Genomic DNA, 11261 nt, shown 5'->3' with positions numbered 1-11261 from the left:
AATTTAGAGGTTACTAAATTTTGTCAAGACCATCTCTCTACCCAGGAGAAGTGAGCCATGACGTGCCCAATCCCATCACTCCAGACCTGGACAGGTTAATTTCTTCCTCCAGCACTGGAAGCTCTACACCTGCCTTGATTTACTACCCCAGTGCTGGTGCTTCCCAAGCAGGGAAAAAAGCCAGTTTTGCCCTGTTCTTTGGTGGATTCCTCAAGTCAGATAAATATCCGTGCAGATTTGGGATGTTGGCTGGGCTCAGGGTCTGGCTATATTAGTGGGTCAAGTCCCACCTTTCTGCTCTCCTGCTGCAAAACTCAAAAATAAGTTTCTCATGAGAACAGCACAGCAGGTCAGGTCAAGGTCGGCTCATGGCCTTGCCAATGCCAGCAAACTGATGTTTAAGGAAAAAGTGCAGAAAAGGGCAAGTATCTAAAAGCGAAGGAAGGGAGAAGCATCTAGCAATCCCTCCCCAAACACCATGCCCAGTGAAAGCAGGGCTAGAAAATCCCATCCACAGCCATCCCACAGCAGAAAACATCCCACAGATAGGGCTGAGCAGCAGTTCCTAAAAAAACTGAGCAAGTTATTTTAACCTTTTGCTGCTCTTCATCTGTGGAAGAGTCATCAGATGGCTGAGGAGAGTTTCCAGGGCTGTTCCTTCGAGCATCTGCACCTCCATCTGCAGCAGGTGGCCCTTCCAGCACGGGCACCCTGGAGATCCCATTCCTCCCAGTGCCTTGCTCCTCTGGCCTGGAATGGGAGCAGGTGCGTGACCGGCTCTCCTGGGAGAGCTCCACGAATTTCTCCAAAGCGCTGAAGAAATCAATCCTGTCTGTGCTGAGGTCTGTCACTTCGGGCTGAGGGTTCTGTTGGAGACCTAGGGAATTTTGGTTGGGGGACTGGGGGAAGTCTTTTAAACATGAAGTGAATTCTTCCATGGGAACCAAGTGCACGTTCATATCAGGCTTAAGGGCATCTTTTTCTAGATCGTCCACCGTCAGATCAGGAAACTTTGTTATTTCCAAGGGGTGCTGGAGCTGCATTAAGGCCTCAGAAGCATGGCAGTTGTCAGGGGGGACAGAGTCTACACAACACCCCGCTGTACAGCCATTGATATTGTTCAGGTTCAGCTTGTCCTCCATCTGCTCAGTGTGGAAGTCTCTGCAAGTAAACTCTAAGTGGATCCTTCTCTCCTTCACACACACGTCCTCAATCATGTTTGTGTCTTCTGGGAGCTGCTGCTCCCTGTCCAGCTCAGCTGAGTAGATGGGAGACATGGGTTGCTGGTTGTCATTAGTCTTGGCCTCTGAGATCTGGTCAGCTGAGGTGGTGATCTCCTTTTTGTTCAGCTCCAGCCCAGCCTTGCAGATGGGCTCGTGGTGATCCGAGAGGTCGCTGTCCGAGTGTGAGCGCCACAGTTTGTTGTGCCGCTGTTTGCTGCAGGGAAGGAGAGCAAAAGAAAACAGTGAGTTAATTTCTACATCCCACAGCCACATCCAGCTTGTTGTAAGAGGACACAACCTACAACAGAAACCGTGCCAAATGCTGGAGTCACTGACCACAGCTGCGGCTTCACCTGAACAGTTCAGGGCCAACCCTGATGCTGGAGAAGTCCATCCAGTAACGAGCCACTTTCCAGGAGCTAAATTCCATGGCACCATTCTGCTCCATACACCCCTCCCTATTCCTCAGCAGTGTTGGATCCATCCACTCAACAAATGCAATGTTTAATTGACTGCAGAATTTGGTCCTCCTTTCTCAGCCAGCACTTTTCCATTTGCTAGCAGGTGAGTGGTGACCAGAAGAGAGAGAACCCCTTGTGCTGGACATAAGCAGGTGGTAGACACTGAATAAAGTCCAATTTCCCTCGTGGTTCCTTCTCTGAAATAGCTTCAGTTATCAATAACTGGCTCTTGTAACTGAGGGATAGAGTGGGATGAGCAGAGGTGGGTGTGTGCAAAAACACACAAAGACTTCCTCAACAGTAAACACACAGCCCACATTACCACCCACCTTCCACAGGAAGGAAGCTCAGAACTCCTCCAGCTCCTGGAAAGCCCCTTTAGGAAAGTCTGAGCCATCAAAAGGCCAAATAACTGCCAGTGGCATTGCATCACCTTCCTCAGCTTCACCTGCCAAAAACCCCAACCCATGCACCTGGGCTTACAGAGAGCACTGCAGGCAACTTCTTGCCATGAAATGTCAGAGCTAGCCCAGGCTGCCAGGGTTTGCTGAGTGGCCACGGCCACAGGGATGTGTTTCCACCCATTGCCCCTAGGAGGAACACAGAAACCACAGAAACCTCCTTGGAGCTGCAGATCTTGCAAAAACCCTTCAGTCGCTTGCTAGCATGAGCAGGCGCTCCCAGATACATCCAGTGGCCATGGTAAGTTAATTAACAGATGGTACTGAGCTAATTACCATGTGCCAGTTCAGTTGTGGGTACCCAACAGCTAAGGAAAATAATCCATGGCAGATTTAGCTTTCCAACCCTATAATCAGTGACAACCTTCTCGTGTGACACAGGGCAGAATCAGGTCCTGTCACAGGAGAGGAGGGTCATGGTCAGAGGCCAAAGACACGGTCCTGGGCTGCACATGCTCCATCTCCAGTGGTTTTGGAGCAGTTTGACACTGGCAGCAGGAACAGGCTTGTCCCTGAGGCAGGTTCTTGCTTCAGCTCTGTACGGAATGTCATCTGACATCTCTGCTCATAGAACCTGGGGAGCTGCTGGTGTTTTCTGAGGGCACTTCAGTGCTCAAATCCAGCTCTCTGCTGCACCTTTGATATTGGAAGTTCCCTTCCCAGAGCCCACAGTCACCTCTTGGCCTTCCTGGACAACATTCCTGGTGCTTGTACCCACACCAGCTTTGGACCAGGAGCCCTCCACACCTCTCACCAGCTCTCCAGGCTTGGGTATAAAAATGCTGTTGATTCACAAGCTGCACAAGGCACAGGAGATCCCAAACATTGGTTTCCTGTAACTTATCTATAACTAATAACAGAAACAGGCCTGGCTCAGCCTTGCTGTGTTTATCAACAGAGGGAGGGGACAGTTTAACTAACCCCAGGAAGTATGACAGTCCCAAAGAGCAAAACACACTTGTTGTTGTGACTAAAAGCAGACAGGGGGTTTTCATTTTACAGCTGGAAAACATATCCCAGTTGCTATAACCCCAGCACAAAACCGTAACTGGATAGTGCGAGCACATGGCTGCCCTCACATATCTTCCCCCTGAAATTGGAGCAGTCACATGAGTGTCAATCTGTTGGGTTTTTTTTTTTGTTGTTTTTGTTTTTGTTTTTTTTACCTGTCCTGCAGCAATAAACAATTAAGCCAGAGGGCAAAGCTAAATAACACAAAGAAAGAGGACAAAAAAGCAGTTTGCAGCTGAGAGAGGAAGTGGATAAAGGACAGTTTCTGCAGCATAGAGGGGCCATTCCTTGCTTCAGTGAAGCTTCCTTTATGCAGGCATTTTCATCCTACACAGATGTAACACAGTGCTCTTGCATTTTTTAAAGCCTCACAAGTAATCCTGTTTGTGCCATTGTGCAGGGTAGGGCTTCAGTGGAAGGGAGGCCACATGCTATAAATGGTGGCAGCAGGAAAGATATACCTCCAAAAAATAAATTACTAAAAGACAGGGAAAAATAATCCTTAACCAAAATGTTTGTACAGGGTGGCTTTGCAGGCATGTCACCAGCTACCAGACTGGCAGATTACCCAAACCAACTGCCAGGCTCAGGGCTGGAAGATGCAAGACACCAGCTGCTCCCACACCAGAGCTCCTCACAGGTATTCACCAACCTGTTGGTGCGTTTTTCACACATAAAAAACTTATTTTTCTCCATCCAACCTACACCAATATGATCTAATTTCCCAGTCTGCTCAATGCACAGTACACTGGTCAGGTCATCTCTGGCCCAGAGTTAAGCACTGACCTTTACTAACTGGTGCCAGCTGCATGTTTGGTGTCACATGAGGCACCCAAGGCAGGTGTGGTGTCTGTTTTAAAGGGTTTCAGTCCAGCAGGGCACTATTTTTTAAAATTGTCTATTCCATGTGATCTGTCCTGAGACTCAATACTACTTGGCTGCTTTTTAGAAAGAAAAAGGGTCACTATGGCAGGCAGGGTTTGGGGAGCAAGGGAGAGGAAGGATGGGAAGAGCTGGTGGATGAAGAACTTGTGGGTGCACCTGGTCAGGGAATAAGTTGGGAGGAGCCCTGAGGTTGTTTACTTGTGCAGAGAGGGAAAGAGGAAGCACACCCCAGTGACAAGGGAGCTCAGACCAAGGGTTTGGTGTAAAAATTGAGAATTCAGGCCTGGCCCAGCAGCAAATACAGTCAAGCTGCTGGAAACAGGTGGAGAGGAAAGGAGGAAGAAAAAGTTAGTACAATGAAAGGGAATGGAAGTCTTTGCAAGTGGATAGGACATGAAGAGACAGAATCCAGCAGGGCACAGAGGTAAGAAGTGTGCCCTAAAGGCACTACAGGAGTGACAGAGCTGCTGTAAATGACAGTATATAAAACAATGTCTGGACTCGTCCTTAAAGCTGTTTTCCAATCTAAATGATTTTACAAAAAGCAGGCATCTCCCAATTGCACCAAAAAGCTTTGAAATTTACTATTTACTTTGGTCCAAACCTGCTAAGATCCACCTCCTGTGGCAGGAGGCTCAGATTGGGTAACTGTTTGCTGCAGATCTGCTCCCAGGCAAAGCACACCAGGATTCCAAACAAAATACCATAACCTGGCAAAACAGTATCACTAGCTCCTTCCTGCTGATCATGTGAAGACATTGCTTAACACAGCCTAGAAACATGCAATATTTATGTCTTTTTGTTAGTGAGGTGATTGGCTTGGGATTACAACACACTTGCCCATACCCAGGCCCAGCTCCAGACCAGCCTCAGGACTCCAGGCAGGAATAAACACCACTGTTGCAATGCACAGAACATCCTGTCCCCTCCCCTCACACCAACACTTACCAAAGGGATCTAAATAAAACCAGACCAGCTGCTGAGGAGGGGCATGTTCAACAGGGAACTGTGAGGAGACAAAGCGAGTTCCCTGCCAAGTGATGTTACAAGCTACAGGGACATCATTTATCTCTGCTGGAGCCTGCAGAGCTCTGAATGCTGCACTCAGATAACACTTCATGGGATGCTACTTTCCAAAAACCAAACATCCTAGAAGTGAAACAGCTCCCTGACAGCTCCTGGTTACACCCATTTTCCCAGGCTGAGCTAATCCTGAAAACAGAGTGCAACCTCTCCTAAGAACCCGAGCCTGCACAACACAGAGCAAGCTCAGTGCAACACAGAGACAAGCTCTGACTAAAAGAATGGAGTCAACCACTGGAGTGTTCACCTCAACAGGGATAATCAGGATCAATCCTTCCACTCACCTGGCCAGCAGGATCCCCTGGTACTCCTCCAGCTGCCGCATGAAGCTGGGGTTGGGTTTGGTGACTGTGCGCCGCTCCTTCACGTAGTCGTAAGCCCTGTCCAGGTTCCAGCCGTATTCCTTCATGGCATAGGCAATCACCGTGGATGCTGAGCGGCTCACTCCCATCTTGCAGTGCACCAGGCACTTAGAACCATTTTTCCTGAAGTGGGAGAAAGAATAAGAGGATCACTAAATAGAAAACATCTGACAAGCTTAAGAAAACAGCAACTTCTTTACCAGAGAATTATCAAACATATTTTCAACACTGTGGCCACAGCTGGAGTCTGGAATGTGATCTGATAATCCAATTTACAAACTGGAGCAAGACACACAAAGAAACTGAAGAACAAGGTCTTATTAATATTCCTAAGAGATTTTGTTACAACAGCTCTTCTGAAGCTGTTATTGCAAAGTGGAAAAACACAGAGATACAGGAAAACCTCTGAAGACTAGTGTGGCACCCTTGAGCTCAGCCCAAATGGCCCACTGGCATCCAGCCATATTCCAAGTGAAAAGAGAACCTGTACCACAAATGTAGCGTCACAATTTCGAAACACATCCCAGAAAGATATTAAGCAGTTCAGGGCAGCCTCTAGCACAGAGATGCTCTTCTACTGCAAATCACAACATGAAAATGCTGTGATGCTAGGTAGGCAAGGAGGAAAAGCAGTTAAGAAAATCAGCAGGAAAACAAAATGCTTAGTATTTGTCTTCTAAAAGTGTGTGTTATGTTTTCTGAAAAGACTTACTTTGCCTTGGAGATGAATTTGTAGGTATCATTCCAGTATGCCAGAAGATCTGTAGCTTCTTCATCATAAACCCGGATATTGTGGTATTCGAAGAGCCCAGGGAAGAAATTATCTATTTCTCGAGTCACATTCAAAATGTACCGTACCCTGCATGGGAACAGCACAGAGAAACACAGCCAGTTCAGAGAGGTGTCCCACTGCTACACTGCAGCCTTGCCTTGCTTTGCCAAGGGTATTTGGAAATGCACTCTTGAACAAAATTCCTGGGAAACCAGGAATTAATGCAAGGGAGCGGCAGCTAACACAGACAATAGGTTCTGCTGGGCAGTTTAGAGCCTGATAACAGAGATCTATGGATAGAAACTTCCTCTGCACAACGTCAGGTCACACTGCCCACCACCTCTACATGTCAGCAACTCTTGTGCCACAAGAGCTCCTGCAATTAGTGTTTGCACACCTTCTCCAAGCCCCTTTGTGAATCTCTCCTCCTGCTGCACCAAAACCACAAAAGATGGAAGACTAAGCCTCCCAGTAACACCAGAGCTAAACAAACACATAAAACAACTACAGAGAGATGTAACAGACAATGAGCCACTGGGGAGGATTTATTTCTTATCCCTAAATTTTCTGGAAAGGAAATGGCTAGAGAAAGTGTGTGGTATTTATGTACACAGCACTCAGTATTTTTAGCCCTGAGGGTTACTTGCAAGATGCTTATGAAATGCACTCATGCTGGGATATCAGGCAGAACAAGGGAACTGCAAGAAGTGACATCCCTTTTTCCAAGCAGGTATGAGATCACTGCCAATCAACTAGGACCTATCGGACTCAAGAAATCACAGCAAACCCTGAGCTCACCAGGAAGAGTCAATTTTGCCAGGCTGAATTTCTGAGGTGCATGATTAGTTTTTTTCCACTGGTTTGGCACAAATAAACCAAACCTATGAATAATTATTTAATTGCACGATCTTGGTGCTTATAACCACCTGGCCTAGAGAAAGGACAATCTAAACTTGAAAAGTAGAAAGGGCAGGAAACAGAGGAACCCATTGGTGGTGCTCCTACAGGATTTTATTTCCTACTGGGCCCCACTCAGAGGAACAAATGCTCTTCTCCACATTTTCCTTCCTGCACAGCCTGGAGGTCTGAAGTGCCTCTGTAATCAGTCCAGAACTATGGGTTGGGGCCGAGGGCACAGAGCCAACTATGCAGCATCCAGTTCAGTAATTGCAGCTTTTTACTACTTATAGCTATGAGCTTGCTGCCTTCCTCTGTTTGCCTTGGGGACATTAGTCAAGGTCAGGGTAGGATTCTTTTACTTTAAGGTGCCTGTTTGTGGGACAAGGAGTTTGGAGGAAGCAAGAGCTTGTTTGGATCTGCAATCCCTTAAATAAGACTCAGGTAACACAGCAGGTATGGAATAGTTTGTTGCATAGAAAAGTGTGGCCAGGCTTTTGCTTTTAAGCTGATGGCCTGAAGCTACTCACCCTCTGTTCTGCAAATCTTCCAAATTGGAGGCATTCCATTCTGAGCCCTGCAGGGAAAACATGCAAAGGGACACATCAGGCAGAAGGAAGGCATGGCCAGGCAACTGCTGGAGGGAAGGATAATCACCAGTGAACCAGAGGAGGAAGCTGACCAGCCAAGGGCTGGAGAGCTGGGTGTCCTTTGAGCACAGGGGTACACAAGGCGTAACCATGACTGATGCTCAGCACCTTCTCTCACCCCATTAACCAGATCCCTTCTGAAACAAGAAGCAGCTCTACCAGCAAGAGCCCAGCACTGTGTGTTGGCACTTCCTGCAAACTGCTGACAAATCAACCTCAGCAAGACAGGACCACTCCACCCTTTCCCTGGAGGCTGCTGCCAGTTCTGCCCCACAGAGGAGAATCTGCCTGCATTTAAGAACCATCCAGATGCTGTTTATACATGAAACACCCATCTCAAACATCAAAGGCAGCAACACCTAAGCTCACTTGGGTTACACCTCTTCTCCCCATGTTCAAAGCCTGCCTGAGCAGAGAAATGAAGACACTTAACCAACCCCAGCTAGGTAACCCTCTCCTCTGCAGCACACACAGGGCCTCCAAGCTGCTTGCTTCCTGCTCAAAGACAAACCTGACTGAGGACAAAACTACTCAAAGGCTTCCTTCAAAATTTAAGGTGTACAAGCTCTCTGCTTCCCTGCCCTAAAATGGTTCCCAAATGGAAAGATGATCCAGATGAAGATGATTGATTGCATTTACCAAGGTCCAGACTCAGTTTAATGCTGTCTCTTCCAGTCAAGGAAGAACAATTGAATTCAGGCCTGGGAACCATCAGTTCCCACAGGTAGGGAGAACAATGCTGCAGGGGTGAAAGCCTTTTCTCCTGTCCTTTGATCCACAATTACCAACATCATCAGTTCTCTTATTTCCTGCTTAGTTCTTTTAGCACTCCTTAAATGGGGATCCCACAGGGCTCTTGCCTCCACCTGGAAGGAAACAGCTCCTTGCCCCTTTGAGCCCTCACCACACAACCCTGCCTTGCAGCACACATGCTCCTCTGGTGCTCAACCCCAGCAGCACTGCTCCTCACCACAGCAGCTGCTCTGCAAACACTTTTATTCCACACATTAACCACAGCTCTTCTTAGCGCTGCCTGCAAGCCTTGTTTGAAAGGTTTTCTCCCCATTAAATGCACTCAGAGCCAAGACTCCAAGCCCTGCAGTGCATCCAGCTGCCTCTAACAGCTTTTGGCCAGCACCATAAGCCTGTAACAGGTCCCTCTCTCTCCTTATAACATATAGTCTACAAAAAAAAAAAAAATCCATTACATCGTAGGTACTTCCAAGTTTCCTGGCTCTACCCCAACATGATATCCTGGGAGTGCTCACATTAACAGGGACCATCCCTTCTGAGCTGGAGACTGGGAGAGGCCCTCTCCATTTGGAAAGACCAGCTGGTCCAAGAGGAACAGCTTTGTTTAAAGCTGAGCCAACCTCACAGGCTAGACAGCCCAACCAAACCTGTGTCCGTGGCTCCGGGGCTGGGAAATCCAGCGGAGCGCTGACTCACCAGAAGGAGCTGCAATAATTAAGACAGGCCCCAGCAGCAACTAAGCAAGCAAAACATTAAACAGCAAAATGTTGATGTTTCCTTAAGTCACTTATCTCCAGGATTCTTTGTTACGTTACTCTGTTCCTCCTGGATCACACGAACTCAGAGCTTTCCATGTTAAAAGAGTCATTCCACATGATGTCACACAGCTCCCCTCCTTCTTTGCTATGTTGTGTCTTCCCCAAACACAAGAACTTGGCATGTGGGTACCCTGGACAGTTAAAGCCACAAAACTGGTCTTATATCAATGGAAACAGCCCTGAGAAACTGTCAGAATTAAGACCTTGTCCCTTCCATCCTCTAGGTAACAGGGTCTACAGCTTGGTGCTACGTGGCAAAGTTTAGTACAGCCAAAAAGCCAAGCTGCCCTTGTTCATTACTGTCTTGCTTAAGAGTATGTGATCCCAGGATCAACCAACCTTTCCTTCAGAATTCCTTTAATTTCCTCCAGAGGTCCCTGTGTCAACCAACCCATAGTGAAAAGTGTTAGGAGTGTTGACTTTTGCATTGACTGTTAGACTCACCAAAAAGACATGATCAAATATCTGTGTGGGGCTGTCCATCTGCCCGAGGATCACTATCATTTCATTGTCAATGAATTCTTTGAACTCCCGCAGGTTACACACCATCTGCATCTCCAGCTCCGTGCGTATCTGCATGGGTGGGAGGGACACAGGGAAGTCATGTGAAGCTTTTGTTCTGGCCTTTCTTCACAGCATGAAGCACAGAGCTCTTTAGCCTGCACAACAGCATTTCCCAGTGCTGCACCCTCACCACTCACCTCTTTTGAGGTGATGTTCTCCAAATCTTTCTGCATCATGATCTCCCTTAGTTTGGTCTTAATCAGCCGTTCCGTGCGTTCCCGCTCAGTTGGGCTGTCAGAAAGAAGGAACAGAGTCACTGGGAGGGAAAACAAACTGGATTCATGACACTTTTAAAATAGGTATAGACTGCATACCCTGTAGAGTCTCAGAATCTCACACTACTTCCCCCAGGCATGTCCTCAGCTGGAGGGAATTCAGGTGACAGTAAAGACCAGTTTAGATTCACAGTTGTATATGAAAGCCACCAACTGAATGCTCCTAATCCATTGTAGTCATCCAGAGAACCCCTGGTATTTGGTAAAATTTAAATTGGGAAGGCTGCATTATACCCTCTGGAGCAATATCTAAGCCTCTCCCTACCTTTCTTGGAAAGGTAACAGCTCCAAAACTCCTTACATGGAGAGACGAGGGCAGCTAAGCCTCTGCATTCCTTCCGCCTCTGCTGCCAGGGGCCTTATCACCAGCTGCAAAAATAGCCTGAGTAACACCAGGGGAAGCTGCAGCAGAGCAGCAGCATGGAGCTGGCTCACCCAGCATCTTTAGAAGGGACCCAGCAGTGACATCTCCCAACCACCTTTCCCTTTCTCCGGAAGGCTGCCAGGTTGGAGAGGGCATGGACAAGTGTTCAACTGGTGGTTCACAAATAAAAATCATGGAAGTTCCTGGTTCTTTTAAACTTATGCATTATTTCAGGATTCCATTAAGAGAATGCTGTTCAAGTGTCCCAAGGAAATCATTCAATTTCAAGGTGCCACCAGGGAAAGGGTGGGTTAGATAAAATTTATATATGAAAAGCTACAATAAAATATTAATCTGTCAGCCTGCCAAAACTTTTCAGCCACCCGCCTTTTACATTAAAAAACAATCAAGTGTGAAGACTTGTTCACAGCTGAGCAACTGCTTAGAATCATTATTCACTCACTAGACTCCAGCAACAGGAAATATCTGGGAGCATAAATCAACCAAAGGCACTATTATTCTGGGAAAGTAGCTGGACCAGTGAAGTAATTACAAAATGGGCATGTGAAAACCCTCACATTGGCACCACATCTGGTCACAGACTACCTTTCAGGTTATATGGTATCAGTACCACCAGCAGTTACAAGACAGAGGTAGTAAACCTTGAATGTTGATACAGCCT

The 11261-nt window shown here is 47.2% G+C and overlaps 1 protein-coding gene across 3 annotated transcripts in view; it reads right to left on the bottom strand.

The window, feature by feature from the left end:
* Positions 1-11261, bottom strand: part of SSH2 (slingshot protein phosphatase 2) — a 90131-nt gene that overhangs the window by 6753 nt on the left and 72117 nt on the right. For all 3 annotated transcript variants that reach the window (XM_072916711.1, XM_030287773.4, XM_030287775.4), the window contains 6 exons: positions 10078-10171; positions 9821-9949; positions 7686-7732; positions 6199-6345; positions 5409-5609; positions 594-1437 (listed from right to left, as the gene is read on the bottom strand). In XM_072916711.1, the coding sequence (XP_072772812.1) occupies positions 594-1437; positions 5409-5609; positions 6199-6345; positions 7686-7732; positions 9821-9949; positions 10078-10171 (1462 nt within the window). The remainder of the gene's footprint in view (positions 1-593; positions 1438-5408; positions 5610-6198; positions 6346-7685; positions 7733-9820; positions 9950-10077; positions 10172-11261) is intronic.

The sequence above is a fragment of the Taeniopygia guttata genome, chromosome 19 (genome assembly GCF_048771995.1).
Source record: "Taeniopygia guttata chromosome 19, bTaeGut7.mat, whole genome shotgun sequence".
NCBI classification, from domain to species: Eukaryota; Metazoa; Chordata; class Aves; order Passeriformes; family Estrildidae; genus Taeniopygia; species Taeniopygia guttata.
This window is presented reverse-complemented; position numbering and strand designations above follow the sequence as displayed.